Consider the following 20,402-nt stretch of genomic DNA (forward strand, 5'->3'; position numbering starts at 1 on the left):
AGTGTCCAGCGCCTAGTGAGCTAGGAGCTTCCGGTACCGCGTGTTTCTGGAGAGTAGTTGCCCTGTGTTGCTCCGTGTTGGCTCCAGCCAGAATAAACCTTCATTTATTTAGCTCTCTTGTTCTGACTGGTGTTTGCGATCCCTGCACAAGTCTGGTCTAACGTGACAAATATCAATCACTTTCTATGTCCCTAGGCTCTTAGCCCTGTCACAACATTACAAAACACACCTCCGGTAAAATAACCCCATGACTGCCATAGCTGTGCAACAATCTGAATGCAAGGGTGGACCAGCATCTCTGTCAGGTATCTGGTACCTGAGATTGCACCTGGGATAGGTATTTTGTTTTTCGTCCCGAAACATTGTGCACTCCCATGTATTGTTTATATATAATAAAAAATGACTGTAAGAGATGTGTGCAGAGGTAAATTTAATGGAGAACGATTAGGGTGAAATGAAATCCTGGCTTTATTGAGCCTGTTCCTTTAACATGGCAAATCATACAAAAAGAAACAAAATACAGGCCTACTCTCCTTTGAAGAATAACTAAACATTAACTCCAGCCCTTTCTAACTGGGTGGCTAGCTAAGCTGGTTACCACCCCAAACATGTATATTAAGTATATAACAGCCCAACAAGAAAGTCTCTTATCTGTTTCTGTTGTTGTATGGGAAGGCCTCTCTGCTCTCCTTGTGTGATATGGAGTATCTCTCTGCTCAGACCTCTTTCTCCTCTGTCAGCACCCTTGTGTGCTAAGGAAATCTCTGTGTCCAGGCATAGAGGTCTGGTCCCCTTGTGTCTTGCTGTCAGCACACAGTCCTCCTGTGTGCTTCAAGACTCTCTCCTCATGTCAGCACTGTGGTGTGCTAAGGGAAATATCCCCTCTGTTTCTCACATGAGGCATTTTTTCAGAGTTCTAATTAGCCAGGTGGAGTCCGGTTAATTGCCTGGCTGCAATTAGCCAGCTCCTTGCTGGATTTAGAGACAGTTTTTCTTAAACATTGATAAGTCCGTGTTACAATGACCTCCACTGGTTTGTGAGATATAGTGCTTGTGACAGTTTTCTGGGGATCCTGTCTGCAAGAAGACCACACAGCACCATCAAAATGACTTGAGGACATATTGGAAATAGTTCAGGGAAAGTGCACTTTCTGTGGATTTAAGTATCTAATACACACAGATTAGCTTATAACATCATGCTTTATTAAAACATTGAAAAACGTATAGATACTATATATAGATATCTATACAGATAAGCACAGGGCAAATACAGGTGGTATAATATATTACAAACTAAAGGGTGGTTACAATAGCCTAAATAAATCGAACAGATAAAGCTTTGTTGCTTTAAATAAATATCCCTAAATTAGGTTTTCCCTTCATATAATTGGTTTCCTTCTTACGGTTAGCAGGTTTACAAGCAGGCGTTTGGTCACCAATAATAACTTCAAGTCACTGGGTGTGAAACACATTAGGATGTTTTTACTGTTTTGCTGTTTCTGTAAAGCATATATTTATAACTAATCTCTCTTTTTCTGAGCGCTGTTTTTTTGGCAGAGAGGCAGGTGCCCTGCTAGGAAGCAACCTAATAAATATGTTATTTTCTTATGATCCATTGCAAATTGTTTTGTTGAAACATTTAGTGATCCATTTTTATTCGCTAACCTATAGAACTTGAAGGCCTATATTTCTTGTGCATTTATTATTATTGTTTATTTATAAAGTGCCAACATATGCCGCAGTGCGGTACAATGGGGGTAGAGAATGATATAAAGGACATAAACAGAATGACATACCAAATAAGGACAAACAAGGCACAAACAGACATGGTACAAAGGTAATGGGTGTCCTGCTCGGGAGAGCTTACAACATGGAGGTCCATCCTCTGCTCCAAGATTGTTTTGATACGTTCTACCTTTGAGGTGGCAGACGCTCTTAATATGCTAACACTGCTTAACAAGCCAGACATAACACCTTATGGGACACCTTCTTCTTCTTAACATATCTTCAACAGACGTGCTGTCACTTCTTTTGTACGTTGGGTTTTGCATCTAAAACAAGAACAAAAAGCACATATTACATTTTAGAAATAAATGCAGAACAGTAATACACCTGCAATAATCTTACTAAATGACTTTAACTAAATACTGTTGTTGTCAATACGCTGGCAATATAATTTCAATCTACTGCTGTGCGAAACGGGCATAACCTTATAGGGATCCATGTTAAAGTAGATATGGAGCAAAAAGTGAAGTGCTCATTTGCATGTCATTACCCAGAATCCCTGGCTCTAGGGAAATCCCTGTATGCTGGTTGATTATGGGGTTAGGCAGGTTAGGGCAGGGGTGCGCAATCTCTCCCCCTCCCCCCCCTGAAAAATCTTGCGCTCCCCCGTTTGCACACCACTGGGTTAGGGGACCTGCCTGAGACCTGTGTATATGCTCATAAGTGTTCTTTATCATCACTGTACTACATACAGTGGAGATTTGTTGGCACTTTTTTTACTCCCTATAACTCCTTTGTGTACCTCTGAAACAATTCAATCTATTTTGGGCACTATGCAATATTGTCCCGTGCAGATCCTCTCTAGCAATAACATTGACCTCAGTTTCTCTTAGTTCCCTGAAAGCCTCACTGGCATGTGAATGAGAGAGCGAAGGATGGAAAGGATTTCAAACAGTGTGCTGTTTGTACATCCATGGCCTCTATCTGACTTTAACTTCAGCTGCATCTGCTGTTGGATGGAAGAATATAAGGGTTCATTTAATATAAGGATACAGCACTGGTGAAATCAAGCAGTGTATGCGCCATTTTTGCATTGTGCAAGACAGGACATTATATGACCCTGAATGTGATTGTCCTCTAACTTTCACTTAAAGAGGCACTCCTGGCGACACTTTCTCTGTGTATTTTTGAGGTTGGTTTGAAGCATGAGGTCCCCAGTGCTGAAATGAATGCTTCAATCTCACGAAGATAAACAATTCACACCAAAAAATTGCACTCTTGGATTGCTCCTTTAAGATTTGTACCCCCTTCAGCGTCAGAGGGGCCAGCAACGCATTGCTTCTGGCACTGAAGGGGTTAAAACGAGGACTAGGTGTGTACACATTTTACTGCAGGGTTTCTCAATCTTCTCTGGTTGAGTCACTTCATTAGTTTATCAACCCTGGGGTTTCCATGTGAGTGTACCAAGGGTCCCCTGAAAAAATTAATTGGTAATAGCAGACATTTTTCAAGACCCACTTGTTTTATTTGTTTTATACTTTTAATTTGATCATTCAAAAATGATTATTGAATGTTTTTATGGTGACATGTACTGTAATATAGAAAGTTGGTAGATCATTTAAAAATGATAATGTCTCATCATGGCAATAGTATTGTTATATTACATAGGATATGTAATCCTGGGATCCACAAAGTCATAGTATGTTTTTAAGTGGTTCAGTGAAGTCAAAATACATATATAAACGGTTCTGCTGTTTTTAAAGCTGCAGAACAAGCAATATCTTACATGTGTGGGTTTTTATTTTTTTTTATTTTTAATAAATCAGTTCTGTCCTATGAGAAAATACTTGTAGCATTAAAAAAAAACAACAACTCTGAATGACATTTTTTATGTATTATAATGTAACAATCATTTTTTGTTTCTATAGCAACCATTTACAAAGTCCACCCCCTTCCTCTTCTGGAACAGGCCACAGGCCAAAAAGCACCCATTTTTGGGCCCTGCCCTCTCTCTAGCAGTGCACCAATTGTATCTACTGTATTGTAAAAGTCGCCTGGTCACATGATCTTCCCCACAGTACTTTGCATCTTTGGTCCTCTTCTGCTTTACTGACAGCCAGTTAGTGAACCACCGAGCCAAATCTTCACTGATCGATCACAGGAGAACGGATTGATCGGAAACTTAGCTAACTACTTATCATTGTGTGGATTGTATTGATGCACAGGGAAATGAATAATAATTAAAAAAAACAGCATCTTGGACTGCTGATTTAAGTGGTTGAAAGCTGCTGATTTATTCATTAAAGCTTCTATAAAACAAACAGAATGCCAGTGCTTCAAAGTCTCAATGTATATTCCTATTCTAGTATTTTAAATCACCAATATACTAAAACCACAACATCATTTGTTTTCCCATGGGGATCCCTGAATGTAGTCCTTAGATGACTGAAGAATGTTACAGCCCCTATCAGATAAATGTATTTAACAATTAAAGGTGGTTTCTCTTTCTACACAAATTACACTTCAAGTCTAAATGCCTTTAAGGTGCAATCCCACATAGGTGCCAGTTCAATTTCTTAGTGGCCACCGAATAGGGAAGTGTTATCATGCAAGTGATTTATTTACCCCTATCCCACGCTGTCCTTTATAAGGCTAGGTCCCCTGCTGTAGCCCCTTACCTCCTCCCTAGCTGTCCCCGGTGACTCCTTGCTTCCTGGCTCACTGCATACTGTGACTCGTCAGCCAGCAGGGGATACAACTGGATTGTGTTCCCGTGCGGCGACGTGTCACATGGTGCGCCAGGGTGCCGATCAGCGGGCCCCTAGCCTCTGATAGATACACACTGCTACTGCAGGTGGTGTGTGCAGGGCAACACAACAGCTTTCCATTAACACCATTCTTACTGCTGGTTGCAAGGTTTAGCTGAGCTGCCCTTTCATGGCTCTTGTTCCCCTGCCCTCCACACCAAAAGATTGATATATGTGTTGCCAGGTCCCCTCTGGCTCCCCAGACATCTGTTACTCTCTCCCTTACCTTCGACAGCGTGAGGGCAGTTGCATGGGCGAGTGCGTTGCTGGGGGCTCCCGGCGACATCAGTGATAGGGCGCCGCCATCTTGTGCGCGTTCGCGCATGTGTGGGAGTTCTCGCATGCGCAGGTGTCCAACGGCCATGTTGCATTTGGTGCGAGGTTCGCGCATGCGCGGTGCGCGTTTGCAGTCGCGGCGGCCAATACACATAGCGCAGGAAAGTGTAGAGAGGCAGGAAGGCCCCCTAGATGTTGCGCATGTGCAGGAAAGTGGCGGGGTGGCCATTAGTCTCGCGCAGGCGCAGATAGAGACAGGTAGGAGGCCATTAGAGAGGCGCCCATTCGATCCTCATAGGGAAAAGCCTCACTGGGAACTACAACTCCCAGCAGGCTTAGAGGCAGGTGAGTCAGATGATTGCAGGCAGCCAATAGTGTTTGCAGCTTCCCCTGCAGAGAGTAGATACATTGTATGGGCAATGTGCTGGAAGTCAGTCAGACTGAGGAGACAGTGGGGGAAGGAAGGGGGGCAGAGAGCTGCGCGCTTCTGTCCTAGGCCAGAAGTACCCCTGGCTAGAGTTGAGGCCCTGGCTCCCCTACTAGTGAGGGTGGGTATTTATAGGGACAGGCCCTTAGGTAAGGACCCTGTGCCTAGGGTGACCAGGCGTCCCGGTTTTGCCGGGACAGTACCGTTTTATTCTGTACTGTACCGGCTGCCAGCCCGTCGCGGCAATGTCCCGTTTTTTCTCCCTGGTCCCGTTTTGTACTGTAGATGCGGTGGCGGTGCGCGGTGGCAGCGAGGATGCGGCAGCCCGGCCGTGAGTATTTTTTTGAATTTCAGGGGGTTGGACTTTTAATATGCCGGGCTGCAGGTGATTGGCTGGAGGATGCCGGGGGTGGGGCTTTCTCCGCTTCCTCCCCCGATCCCCGCGGCCTCCGCGGGCAGGGAGGTGGGAGCGGTGACAGCCGTTGGCTGTTTGGTGCTTTCCCCCCCTCTGCCTCTGTTCCCTGTGGCTGCCCGAGGTAGAGAGGTAGGCGTGGGGGGGGAGCAGGGTTGGCGGGAGCGCGGATGGCTGGAGGCGTGCGTACTTTCCCTCCCTCGCGTGCGCATCGGGACATTGCGGGGTTGCTGTTGGGGAACTCCCTGCTTCTGCCCAGGCGCGGCCTTATCCCCAATAGGTGGGAGAGAGCGGAGCCAGGTCTGGCGGGCGGGTTCTCCCCCCCATCCGGTTCACGGGCTCGGCGAGCAGTGACTTCCATCGCTGGCGGGCGGTGAAGGGGGAGGCGGGGTGTATCAGTATGTGTGTGTGTATGTGTGTGTGTGTGTGTGTATGTGTGTGTATCTGTGTGTGTGTATCAGTGTGTGTGTGTGTGTGTGTGTGTATCAGTGTGTGTGTGTGTGTGTGTGTGTGTGTGTGTATCAGTGTGTGTGTGTGTGTATCAGTGTGTGTGTGTGTGTGTGTATCAGTGTGTGTGTGTGTGTGTATCAGTGTGTGTGTATCAGTGTGTGTGTGTATCAGTGGGTATGTGTATCAGTGGGTGTGTGTATCAGTGTGTGGGTGTGTGTGTCTGTGGGTGTGTGTGTGTGTGTGTCTGTGGGTGTGTGTGTCTGTGTGTGTGTGTGTGTGTGTGTGTGTCTGTGTCTGTGGGTGGGTGTGTGTGTCTGTGGGTGGGTGGGTGGGTGTGTGTGTCTGTGGGTGGGTGTGTGTGTCTGTGGGTGGGTGGGTGTGTGTGTGTCTGTGGGTGGGTGGGTGTGTGTGTATCAGTGGGTGTGTGTGTGTTTGTATCAGTGGGTGGGTGTGTGTGTCAGTGGGTGGGTGTGTGTCAGTAGGATGGTGGGTGTGTGTATCAGTGGGTGGGTGTGTGTATCAGTGGGTGGGTGGGTGTCAGTGGGTGGGTGGGTGTGTGTATCAGTGGGTGGGTGGGTGTGTGTATCGGTGGGTGTGTGTATCATGGGTGGGTGGCTGTGTGTATCAGTGGGTGTGTGTGTGTGTGTATGTATCAGTGGGTGTGTCACACTCTCTCTCCCTCCCTGTCTCCCTCTCCCTCCCTCTCTCTCCCTCACCCTCTCTGTCTCCCTCTCTCTCCCTCACCCTCTCGGTCTCCCTCTCTCTCCCTCACCCTCCCCGTCTCCCTCACCCTCCCCGTTTCCCTCACCCTCCCCGTCTCCCTCACCCTCCCCGTCTCCCTCACCCTCTATGTCTTATCTTAACTGCCGTATACCTACACCGAAGTAACCTACCCTGCTTTCTTCCAGATCTGACTCAAGTTTCACACGGGAGACATCGGAAGACAGGTAGGGAACACCTCCTCTCCTTTTATAGTACCTTGAGGGACTGCGGATCAGGTAAGATCCCCGGCGGGATTGCTGCTTTAGAAATTGTGAAGAGGGGGCATCCTGACACTGGTTAATGGGTTCAGAATCATTCAGATCTGGCTTTTTTTTTCTTCGATTAGTGAGGTCATCCGACACACACACACACGTAACTATGTAACAAGGTCTAATGGTAGTAAAGTATAAGTGTACTACAATAAATAAACTGTTATGTAAAAAAAAAAAAATGTGTCCTGGTTTTTAATTTTCAAAATCTGGTCACCCTACCTGTGCCCCTTCAGCGGTGTGCTAGGTAGGGACCTAGTGATAGTGTCTGCTGCAGTTCCTTAGTGCAAGGAAGGAGAGAGAGAGACCCTGCTTCAGTTCTTTACTGCAGGGAACTAGTATAGTGTCTGCTGCATGTCCCTGTATGCTGTGTTGCTAATCCAGAGACTGTCCTTACGGTGGGACATCCAGCTGGACCCCATCTCATGTGGAGGTACAGATCAGCGCTGGACCAAGTGGATCCGTTAGACCCTTTGTGAAGAAACCCAGGGGCACCTGGGCAGGTATTTACACCCTTCCACACGTGCACCAACTTTACCTTGCTCCTCACATGTGACAGGCCTGTTCACACACTTGGGTGGGCTTGGACTCTCTGGACACGGGGTTGGGAAGGGGGTGTAAGGGTAGCCCAGTTAGGGACTAAGAAGGTTACAGCCCAGTTAGTAGGGGCAAGGTTATAGCCACCAGCTAGTGGCAGAAGGTGGCCTATATACTGTTGTGTACAGTATGCTGATGTTGTTGCACTGTTATAATATGATACTGTGTGTTGTGTTGCTCGTCCAGTAAACCTTTTAGCCATAACCCTGGTGTATGTGGTTTCTGGGTGGGTTCCTATGCTTGGGCCATTCTAAATTCCTATAGAATCCTACATAGGTGGAGGCGCTGACCGACAAGAGAACGTTCCAGAGAAGCACCCCAGGTTCCCATCAGCGAAGGCTTAGGCCTCCTGTGAACCTGCAGGTATACGCACCACACCTGGTAACATATAGGTTCCCCCTCACATGCACTCTATATGCAATTGGGTGGGGGAATACCCGTTACATATGGAATAGAAGAGACTATCAAATTTGGCTGAGCCGGCGTCGTGGACCCGCCCCGTCATGGTCGCGCCCACCTGGCCCATTTTGGCCTCACCCCCCAGAACGAAGTCTGCAGATCGCGGTTTAGCACTGTGCGCGCGCCGCCAGGACGCCAGCCGCACGTGCAGCGGGACCTTAGCCTTAGAGAACCAAAAAAGATAAGTGGAGGTGGGGAGGAGGTTCTCTGGCTGTGCAAACGCTTGCTGAACACACAGTAACACACAGACACACAGAATAGGGAGCAGCCAGAGGAAGTCCAACTGCTCCCAAGTCTAACTTTACAAAATACATAACAAATACTGACAGGTGTCAGATTTAGGTAAATAAAAAAAAGATCCATCACCCTGATGAGACGCCTTAAACATGTCACTGAAATTAGATCACTTTTGTCCTATGGGGGCTTGCTCATTTAAATGCCATGCAAAGGGCATTGTAATTGAAACTGTATGGCAAATTATAATTGTAACTTTCCTTTGACACCCAGATGAAAAGAATACTATGGGTCTTTGTTTTCTGCAAATACATTACAATCAACCTGTGCCGGGATCCTTGATAAAACAAACCCTCTTGAGATTTTTCCTACCCAGTGCACACTGATATTATGCATAATAGCCTTCTCTCGTTTAAGTGATTGGCAACCATTACTTTCTGGCACACAGAAACGTGTCCTTGGAGCAGAAATAAACTTTTAATGCTGTTTGACGGTGGAGCCCTGATTGGAATGTTCTGTGCTACAGTAGCTGTGCACTTGTCTCCCTGGATACGCCAAGCACTAAAACTTGTCTTGAAAACCTGAAGAAGGTTGGGAAGAAATGCTATTTTTACTCCTGAATGTGTCGTCTCGCTATTTCAGAAACGTCTCTGGAGGCGTTTCTCCTGCTTCAGCAAATTCAAAATAGGGACAACTTATCCAACTGGAATCTGTTTAAGACTCAGCAAGATGTAATTATACATGTAGGAAGCTGTTATGTGCTTCTGTTCGTTACATCATATTACACTTAGAATTTGCTGACATCATTCGTATGCATGGGTGGTATTTATAGGCAAGTTATTTTCAGTTTTTTTTTGTATTTGTTTAGATCGCCAATAATTCCAGTCCAGAAAAGCCTGACCATTTAGAAGGTCTGTCCTGGATCATACCCGAGATTTGCACAGTGGTTGGCTGATCAAGACCTCAACACACAACCCCCCCTTCCCCACCACACACACACACACACAAAATACATACCAACCCCCACAGATATACATACAACCCCACCCCACACCCCAAATACATACAAAAAACCTCACCCCCAAATGCATACGAAAAAAACTCCACCCCCAAATACATACAAAAAAAACCCACCCCCCAAATATATATATAAAAAAAATAAAAACACCAAAAAATAAATACAGACTTACCTACCTCGGGGATGATCTCAGGCCTCTGTTGCCCCAGCTCTCCCCCATCTTCTTTGCCCGGCTGCTGGTCCTCTCGTTGCCACCGGCTCTCCCCCAGCTGCGGGCCTCCCTCACTGAGTGTCCCACACAGAGCCTCTGACGTCAGAGCACACCGGGCCTCCCTCTCACGCCGTTGCACCCCGGAAGTTGGGCCCAGTTTGATTCCGGCATGCGCGAACGTCTGCGAGGCCCGGCACGTGCCAGCATGAGAAGATTGGTGTGGGACACTCAGTGAGGGAAGCCCCAAGCTGGGGGAGAGCTGGGCTGGCGGCAATGAGATGACCGGCAGCCGGGCAAAGAAGTTGGATCCCGCCAGATGTCGGGCCCAACTGCTTTGTCCGGCTGCAGGGCTCTCCGCAGCCACCAGACCCGAGACACTTGTTCTGACTCTCTCCCCCCTGTTGGCGGCCCTGTCATTCCCCCCCTGCACATCACTCACATCACCCCCCCAAGGACTAGAGTTATGACCCGGGCCCCCCGCCCCTGTGTCGGCAATCTTGCAACCCCGCCCATTTCACACCTCAAAAGCCCCCTCTATTCCCCCCTCTTTCCATGCATTTCTCTCCCCTCCATTTCACTCCCTCACTCACCCCCTATCGCCTCTCCCTCTCCCCCCCCTCCATCAATTACTCCACTCGCACTCAATCCCCCCTCTTCACACTAATTCCCTCCCCCCTCCCCTTACATACACAATCACCCCACAAAATAGATACCAAAAAAAACCACCCCCAATACAAAAGACTTTCCCACCCCCCAAAAACATATTTAAAAAATCCCCACCTCCCAAATATATACAAACCCCCCACTCCCCAGATACATTTAAAAAAAACAACCCCCCCAAATACATACAACCCACCCACACCCCAAAACATAAAACCCCCCAAATAGATACCAAACCCTTCCACCCTCAAAATACATACCAAACTCCCCCATCCCCTAAATACATACCAACACCCCCCAGATACATACCAACCCCCCAATCCCCAAATACATAACAAAACCCACCTCACCTCCAAATACATACCAACCCTCCCACCCCCCAAATACATACAAAAAACCATACCCCCCCAAATACATTTAAAAAACTCCACCCAGCCCCAAATACATTTAAAAAAAAAAAAACCCCACCAAATAAATACAGACTTACTTACCTCGAGGATGGTCTGCTGCCCCGACTCTCCCCCAATTTCTCTGCCTGTCCCCTCTTTGCCACAGGGCCCAGCTCTCCTCAGCTGCGGGCCTCCTTCACTGTCACACACCGAGCTTCTGACACTGGCATGCGCCGGGCCTCTCTCTGAGGCCGGTGCGTGCCGGAAGCTGAATACAGAGGTTGGGCCTGTCTGCTTTGTCTGGCCGCCGGGCCCCCACTACCATCGAACATAGGACAACACACTCATCACCCCACCTCACCCCCCCCCCCAGCACATCACACCCCCCCCTGCACATCACACCCATCACCCCCTCAGCACATCACACACACATCATCCCCTGCACATCCCACACATCACCCCCCCCTGCACATCACACACACCCCTAGCACATCACACACACATCACCCCCTGCACATCCCACACATCACTCCCCCCCCCTGCACATCACACACACCCCTAGCACATCACACACATTATACACACATCACACCCCTGCACATCACACACATTACCCCCTCAGCACATCACACACACATCACCTCCTGCACATCCCACACATCACCCCCCCGCACATCACACACCCCAAGCACATCACACACACATCACCCCCTGCACATCCCACACATCACCCCACCCCTGCACATCACACACACCCCTAGCACATCACACACACCCCTAGCACATCACACACACATCACCCCCTGCACATCCCACACATCACCTCCCACTGCACATCACACACACCCCTAGCAAATCACACACATTATACACACATCACACCCCTGCACATCACACACATCACCCCTCTTCTGCACATCATACACATTACCCCCTCAGCACATCACACACATTACCCCCTCAGCACATCACACACACATCACCTCCTGCACATCCCACACAACACCCCCCCCCCTGCACATCACACTCACCCCTAGCACATCATACACACATCACCCCCTGCACATCCCACACATCACCCCCCCCCCACATCACACACACCCCTAGCACATCACACACACATCACCCCCTGCACATCCCACACATCACCCCCCCCCCTGCACATCACACACACCCCTAGCACATCACACACATTATACACACATCACACCCCTGCACATCACACATGTTGCCATGCTGTAAAATGGATTGCAGTTTTCTCTCCTGCTGGCAGTAAACCTGGTAAGTTACAGGGATGCCAGCAGTAATCATGGAGGTTTGCCCTCACACCCTGGTGAGGTGCCCTATGTGTGGATGGGAGTGGCTACATACTCTGAGTCCACCGTTAGTGACATCAGAGATGTGCCTGCCCCCTGAGGGATATAAGGCACAGCACTGCTCAAAAGTTAGTGTGTTGGAGTAAGGAGCAAGTCTGCGTTGAGACTTGGGAATCGGTGGCACACTAGTGCTTTAACTAGTGGCCCTATGGTATGTTAAGTAACATCTAGCTGACCAAGCCATACTGTGTCCAGGGTCCTGGCACAGGGGTGATCTCCCTGAGGGGAGAGGGGATCCCACTCTATTGGGAGGGCGTACCTTTCAAAGGATAACACAGCAAGATGTGTGGCTAAGAGAAACTCACTGTAAGGGTCAGTTGGCCCGTACCGTAAGCCACAATAAAGCAACCTAGATCAAAGACATCTTCATGTGTGAGTCTGAACTTACTCTACATATGATGGCACCACAGAGGAGTTCCTCATCAGAATCATCCCCATGCGGACGCAGGGATCCTGATGAGGTGGAGGCGCTGCCCTGGATATAGGTAGGACTCAAGTACACTACCTCAGCTGCCTGTCTGGGTTGGCATTCCCCACACAACATCATGCGGGAGACTCAGGAGTCCTGTTGCCAGCAGGTGCACCACCAGACACCACCATGTAATGGGGACTGGTTAGACCACAGGGGCCAATGTGAGATTGGGTGGGTCAGGCAGGTCAGAAAATACGTTACACACACATCACCCCTCTTCTGCACATCACACACATTACCCCCTCCCCTGCACATCACACAGGAGGCCGCAATAGCAGTGGAGAGAGGCCTGCTGCAGGGGGGGAAAGATGGGGGCTGGCTGCTGGACGCGGAGCTGCTGCTGCCCCCGGGGGCAGCTTGAGCCCAACTAGCAGCATCAGCCGGGCCGCCCGCAGCCTCCAGGCCCGGGACAATTGCCCCAGCTCTCCCACCCTGTTGGCGGCCTTGGTTATAGGGATTGAGATGGAGGTTTGCTGGTAACTGGACAGGTCTCGATGGACATAAAGAGATTGTAGTCTTCCGTTGCTCTCACACTCCACACTTTTTATTTGATGAATTTGTTCTTTGTTTCCCTTAAATGGAGAGGAGGTGGACTTGAAGTGTTTCTATCAAACAGTTGTATACAATCTGGTTAGAATAGTAGGTTGGTTTAAAAACATTTTAAAAATGAGTAAACCAAGATGTCTGCCCAAGATATATAGTTCATTTTCTATTAAAGAAGGAATGCTGCTGTGACATTTATTCCACATTTGGAATTTGCATTGGCCATGTATAGGTTTTATTTTGCTTGTTAGGTGTTTATCTTTAATATTCATGCGATATAACTGTGAATAACTGTCAACATCTTTTTTATATTATGTTCACTTGTAATAAAGAAATATATAAAAAAAATAACAAATAAAACATGTCACTGGTCCTACAAGGGATTGCCTTGTTAATTGGTCAGTCCCACATATACACATTAATACAGTATATAGGGCAGACGCTTCAAAGGAAACCTGTTTCAATGCTAATCAAGTAACTCTTTCCCTAATATATTTGCTTCCAGAGAAGCATGCAATGCTCTGTATGCCTCTTAAGGGTACGACCGCAGTCCTCCCTGCTGCACGCGCGCCTGGCGGCACGGTGGCGCGTGCACAGACTGCAGCCGCTATCGGCGGTCGGTAGGGGAGCTCGAGGAGGGGGGAGGTGCAGCCATGACGGGGCATATCTGCCCTTCCATTGGTGCGCGCCGACAACGTGACCGCATCGAGGCACGGGAAGACAAAATTCTTGTCTACCCTGCCAGTGTACGCGTCACAGCGCTTTGCGCGCCCACACACACATTTCCACTGGGGCCGGCCCCATAGTGGGCTGTGCTGTGGTGTGTGGCATGCCATAGCGTGCGCCGCAGCGGCCATTGGGGCCTGCCCCATAGAGGGCTGTGCAGTGGTGTGTGGCATGCCATAGCGTGCGCCGCAGCGGCCACTGGGGCCTGCCCCATAGAGGGCTGTGCAGTGGTGTGTGGCACGCAATAGCGGCCACTGGGGTCTGCCCCATAGAGGGCTGTGCTGTGGTGTGTAGCACGCAGCAGCCACTGGGGACCTGGCCTTAGAAGCAATTGGTTAAAACTGAATCTATTTAGGGTTTAAACTGCATTTGGCTGTTGGATTACATTGTGTGTGATGTTTAGCTACAGTAGGCATATGCAACAGGACCAGCTACACGTACGGCATGCTTTGGCAGTAAATTCATATTATCATAATGAGGCAGATTAAACCTAGGAGCATATTTGGAGGGAAGAGGACCATTGAAGCAAACTAATTTGTCTTCCTCAGAAAATGATTGTTCTCAAGAGTTTACCTCTAGCAGGAATCCTCAAATAGCGTAATAATAAAAGTGCCTGGATACAAGTTATCATTAGAGTTTGGTATATGCCCACCGAGCATCTGATATTTATTCATGCATGCACGATTCTATATATTTTTACCATGCACAAGCTTCATTTTTTTCTATGTGTTCTTTCATATCTTGTACTGTATATTTTATTTGTATTAGACACAATAAGGTTATGATGAGTAAAAAGAGTCGAAAAGGGCCCATGTTTACTAAGCAGTGCTCTGCCAGAAGACAATTTATAGCCCATTCACTTCCTTCTAGGCTGATATAATTTCTCATATCTGCAGATTTTATTTATTTTAAGATATTAGCAGCCTTTTCTTTCCAAATTTGATCTCTGCCTGAACCTGCGTCTGAATACATTATCTAAAACGTCGACAGTTGCTGTAGATTGAATGCATATTTCTGCTTCTTTTTTTTAAAATCCCAATTTCAACTGTACTAGTGTATCTATACATCATTTTAAACACATGTTGCACATAATGCTTAAGTATTGCTTTTAAAAGATAGAAAATACACTTTTTTGTTACTTACATGCACTGGTCACCATCATGATTCCCCAGGTTATACTCCAAACCCATCCAATGCATAGAAAGGTCACCGTGAAGAGCTGAGAAACCCCAACTAAGATGTTGACACAAGCCAGAGGGAGGACATTGTACTGGTTGCCTCTCATTGTGTGGGACTCAGCGCAGCAAAGAACTGACAAGCCAGAGACCATTGTACCTAGTGAGGAAAGTTACAGAATGAGCCCACCAGACATTAAAAAAAACCTGCACCGTACAGTGTGCAGTAAATAAAAATATCACTTGTGAGCATATTCACGAGTCTCAGACAGGTCTGCAACCCTTCTTTTCACCATTATCTCCTAGAAAATAGTGCAGCCAGGGAATCCTGGGTAATGACATGCAAATGAGCACTCAGTGAGTCACTCTGTACTTCTTAAGCATTTTAACTTTGATCACTATAACCTTATGCCTGCTGTATTACCCAGCTTTTCAGCACAGCCTGGGTTAAAGAAGAGCAAAGCCAGTAATCCTACTCACAGACAGCTATTTCGAGAATGAGCAAAAACACTTAAATCCAGGTGCAATCACGTCATATCAAAGAGTGGCTAAGTACCACCGAATATTATTACTTCCCAATAACACCTTGAGTGCCAAACCGATGAGCAATGCTGGCCGCCTTGCACTGGTATTAAACCGCTCATGCATTATATAGTGTTTTACAAGCACATGCCTGTGAGAATCTACTTTCTTATGCTTGACACTCAGATAAAGTGACTTGTCCAAGGTCATCCAGAATTACTCTTGGATCCAAGATGGATTAAAACTGCACCAGTGGTTTAATTATTGTTCATTATTTCTGGGTAATGACTTGTGTCATAATAATAGCATCAGATATTAAGTGTTTTAATCAGGTGCTTCAGGGGTTAATGTAGCTACACTTTGATTTTATGACAGGTGAAGACTTTTCCTGGGTCTGTGCTGATCTTCAAAGATGGCTTAATTGGGAGGGGGGGGGGGGCTATTACTGAGGGCCCACTAAAAGTGACATATATGTTGTTTAGATGGTAATAAACGATAGCCAGAAACTACTCTGTCAGCCTCAAAGAAAACAAAACATTCTTGAATGATCACTTGTGCACCCCAGAGAGAGATGACACACAGGTCATGACTTAGTCTAATTTTTAATACAGTCGAGAAACTATCATGTGACGTAATCTACTCTGCATACTAGGAGGTACATATTCAGTATTATAGCAAAAAGACAAATCTAACCATACCACACACTACAGTACATGAGTAAGAGGTGCCAAGGATAGATATCCATTTGTCACTCAAATTTTGGAGCAAGACGGTCATAATTAGTTGCGTTACATCCATCATAATCATCTGAATTTATTGATATGACTCACATGTGTCAAGTGTGTTAGAACAGGGGAGCGCAAACTTTTTCTGTTGCGCCCCCGTCTGCCTGCTCTGGAGCTCGCGCCACCTCCCCCTACCTGACAGCTGCATCAAATGACGCTCCGGGGTCACGTTACGTCAGGTCACATGACCCGTGGCGTCATTTGACGCCTGTGATGTCATGTCACATGACCCCACAGTGTCATTTGACGCTGTGTTGCCATGGAGATGCGTCACAGCATCTGAATGTAAGTTTTATTGTTGCAGAGGCCTCACGCGATCCCCCGGCATTTAATTGAAATGCCTGGGGGAAGAGCGTGGGACCTCTACAACCACCCGTGCCCCCCAGACAAATCTCCCGACCCCCCCTGCTGGCCACTCCCCACAGTTTGCGCATCGCTGCATTAGAGAAAGGACGTTATGAGTGTGTTTATATATCTAGGCACCTTTTAACCATCTTTTTAGAGCAAGGTTTTTTCTATGTCGTAAAACAATAAACCTAGCAGCTGATTTACGACAAAGGTGGGCTTATGTTTTTTTCAATGGGGAAAAAATAGTACTGAACATGTCTTAGCAAGATATTATGAACATCAGTTTCTTTAATAAGTAAAGCGTTTGGACTCTGTGTGAACTGTTGCACGCTCTGGAGCGAGTATTTACATTCTCTGACACATTTTGCTACAACAGATTTTTGTGTATTAGGTGCATAGTTTTTTCTAATAAACAGGGACCTGAGACCCTGGCAGATATATTGATTTACATATTTTACATCAGGTGGTGGAAGCGTATAGATATGATTACAATTGAGTAAGGGGTTAATATTAACTCATTGAAAGTTCCTTGCGCAGGAGAAAGGTGAGTAGGATAGAGTAGCCGTGTGTATTAACCCTGGTTACATATCTAAGTTACTTGCTCACTTGAGTGCTGTTTGTGACAGGTGGTATATGGGGACAGATAGGATATATTGTTCATTTGAGGGACCTTTCCGAAGGTGACAAGTGGGCCAGCTTGCAACCTGTGTATTAACATTTGTCCTGTATGCAGGTCACGTGCTCACAGGTTCACCGTACGTGACAACAAGCAAAACTTACTGCGCATGTAACTTTTAACTTCCTACTCCATTTTATATGTGGATAATTCTCTAGAGAGGTCACATGTTGTATAAACAGTGTGCCGCTCAAGCTTGACTTTTTAATAACTTTGTATGTCTGGTAATATCCACGTTAAACCTATGTAAATCACATAGGTGGTGCAACACAGTGAACAACATTTGAATTAGTAATTAAATGGAGACAGAGACCACAGCTTTCACTTTGAGAGCACTCTAGTGGATTAATAAGTGTAAAATGTAACTTATAATATAGAACATATAAAATAAAATTATTGGGTCTAAAAAATATATAGCTAAAAAATAAAATATAGTATAAAAACAATGAAGCAGATGGGAAAAAGGAAGAACATGTATGTAAACAATGGGGGGCAGATAGAAAACCCCCTCTGTATTTGCAATCTCGAGGTTTGTAGAACATATCCCCATGAGACAACAGTACACGATCACTTCATAGTTAATATCTGTGTTAACCCCGTCTAAGATCAGGATTCACTGATAACTAAAGTGATGCCTCCTAGGGTGTCTATCTTCAATTGTATAATCACAGTTATCAAAAATCATTTCCCATTTGCAATATTATATTTATGTCACATCTGGTCGTGGTCACAACTTTGGAAGTACAAGACTGGAGGTGGATCTGTGTGTTCCGGTCCAATTGGATCCCCAAAAGACTATCTTTGGACATTTTTAGGCGCCGGTTTGTATTTGTTTTTTTGTGTATTATAGTTGCGGCTACTAACAACCATTCCTCGCTATCTCAGTCCGGTATCATTTCGCTCTTCCTTCCTCTTCTCTACCTGTACTAGGTCACGCCTATAATATCATTGCGCTCTGTGTCCTGTCTGTGGCCTCATTACGTCCGACATACGTTTCACTCCCTAGCGGAGCTTGGTCAGGGACCATTTAACCACTGTATGAATGTGACAGTGACATGAATGAAGCTAGTGTCGGGTACCTGTGGAAGACATAGAGATACAGATACATTGGAGTGTTTTTATAACTTTTGACTCACCACAACCTTTTTATCTTTGTCTTTCCCAGCCAGAGGAACCAGCGATGTATTGGAACGTAAACAGCAAGTATATTATGGTTTTATAAATAATAGCTGTGGTTTCATCTGTCAAATTACAGATTAAAAGAAAATGGCATCATAGAGGACAAAATGGAGGAAGCACTGCGTACAGATCACACGGAGGGAAAATACTAAGAAGACCTTCTGAACCAAAAATGTGCATTGATTTTTCCAAGACAGAAGAGCTATTACAACACTGAACTAGCAAGAATGCTTACACATGGACAGTGGCCCTATCTAATACTGTGCTGTCATTTTGCAAGAACGGTTTTGGGTGGCAAATTGGAGGAATTACGGTATAACAACATTTAAAGGCGAAATCTCTTTACCCCCTACTACATCCCTTAACAAGTGTATTATATGGAACAATATGGACTTTTCAAAGTTTGCCTGATCCTTCGAAGAATGTACTATATAATATAGCTGTTTAGTTACTTCTAGTAGTATAGTAGAATATACCTGCACATTTCATCACTTTGTTCTGCACTGGGAAAAGCAGAATAGAATTGATATGCATGTGTATTCCACTGAGGAATCTGGAAAGCACTTCAGTTGGCATTGGGTTTTTTTTTGCCCCGTGCTGTCTGCAACTCCTGGGCGCTGTATTTGGAACAGTGCAGAGGAGGAGGGACACTACACTTTGAAACAGTCCTTTGCAGTTGCACTTTATTTTATATTTCCTCTCTCAACAAGACTTTAATGGTTTGAGAAGTGACCTTCTCGGATCCACCAGGTCCTGCTTTAAGCTCTTCCACCATTTTATGTAATTGAATTTAGTGGTAGGTCTAAACAATTTTGGCAAAGCAGATCCCTCGATTATAGATGGAGTAGGTTGTTACCTTTTAGGTTATTAAATAATTCAGATCTTTTCAGTGGATCATAATAATTTGGGAACGCATGTCTTTTTTTTTATTTTTAAGACGCTACCTCTTTTCTACTGACTTTGACCATTTCCTTTTAGGGTCTCTGGGAACAAACACTGGTTATATGACTTCTATATTTCAGAGACTTGATGATTATCTGAAAAATATTTAACCTCATGTACTGCCAAGAGTGAGACCTCCAATTACTTTGCAAATTAATGTAATACTACTCGTGGCAGACCCCTCTGGTAGCAAAAGAGGTTTTATCCAAGCCCAACACTATTTATAATTGAAAAGCAGGAAGAACCTCTCACCTAGTCCTGGGATAATGATGTTTAACAGCAGGCATAGGACAGCCAGCGGAGTGTTCATGCGTGGGATTGTCCCGCTCAGATTTCCTCTGGTTACTTTTGCGCCATTTTGTCCCACACGTTGCTCCACAGACTCCTGCCCACTGGGGCACCGGTGGCTCGAGATTCCATTTAAATGCACGATAGCCACATTACCAATGGGCTGCCACTGGTCTGCGACCTTGTCAATGGTGCCTCCATAGTAAATACTACCGGATTGTAGAGGAGTTGTTGCCACAGCAAGTGGCTCTGCTGAAGAATTCATGCTGGGCACAGTATGTTCCTATATGCCATGTTGATTACAACATAAAAGGTTTAACTGAGTCCGAAGGGGGGGGTCTGCCTTTATAAAAGTTTTTTTTTACACCGGGAGTTTGCTCCTACCATTGTAACCAAGCAACTCGTCACCCAGCCGATGACAATTTAAGAGGTCAAGACAAGCTGACCTGTTCTTTTTAAATTACTTTAATGGTTTACAGACTGTTGAAGCTGGGAGATAGAGATACTGTATGTGGTGTATATAATCACGATACACCATTCAAATCACCTACTTCAGAGTGAATAACATGACAGCAACTGCTTATTTTTCAAATATTTTGACATGTGTACAGATAAACTGTTAAATAATAGAGATATAAAAGAGAGGTGGAAAAAAACAAAGATAAAGACATTCA

At 46.0% G+C, this 20,402-nt stretch overlaps 1 protein-coding gene across 1 annotated transcript; it reads right to left on the bottom strand.

Moving 5' to 3' along the window:
- Positions 1-455: 455 nt before the first annotated feature.
- On the bottom strand, positions 456-20,006 carry LOC142491982 (protein stum homolog). Its single transcript, XM_075594757.1, has 3 exons — positions 19,693-20,006; positions 14,957-15,148; positions 456-2,051 (listed from the first exon to the last, which is right to left on the bottom strand). The coding sequence occupies exons 1-3, from the start codon at positions 19,991-19,993 to the stop codon at positions 2,023-2,025; spliced, it is 522 nt and encodes a 173-aa protein (XP_075450872.1). The 5' UTR covers positions 19,994-20,006; the 3' UTR covers positions 456-2,022.
- Positions 20,007-20,402: the final 396 nt, after the last annotated feature.

Source organism: Ascaphus truei, chromosome 4 (genome assembly GCF_040206685.1).
Source record: "Ascaphus truei isolate aAscTru1 chromosome 4, aAscTru1.hap1, whole genome shotgun sequence".
Lineage (NCBI taxonomy): Eukaryota > Metazoa > Chordata > Amphibia > Anura > Ascaphidae > Ascaphus > Ascaphus truei.

What these genes read in the sequence shown, in the direction of transcription:
- LOC142491982 (XM_075594757.1), bottom strand. Translation starts at nt 19,993, where the DNA reads ATGAATTCTTCAGCAGAGCCACTTGCTGTGGCAACAACTCCTCTACAA. An exon ending in CATCATTATCCCAGGACTAG is followed by an intron (nt 15,149 to 19,692) that starts GTGAGAGGTTCT and finishes TTTCCTCACTAG; the next exon opens with GTACAATGGTCTCTGGCTTG. An exon ending in CATGATGGTGACCAGTGCAT is followed by an intron (nt 2,052 to 14,956) that starts GTAAGTAACAAA and finishes TTCTTGTTTTAG; the next exon opens with ATGCAAAACCCAACGTACAA.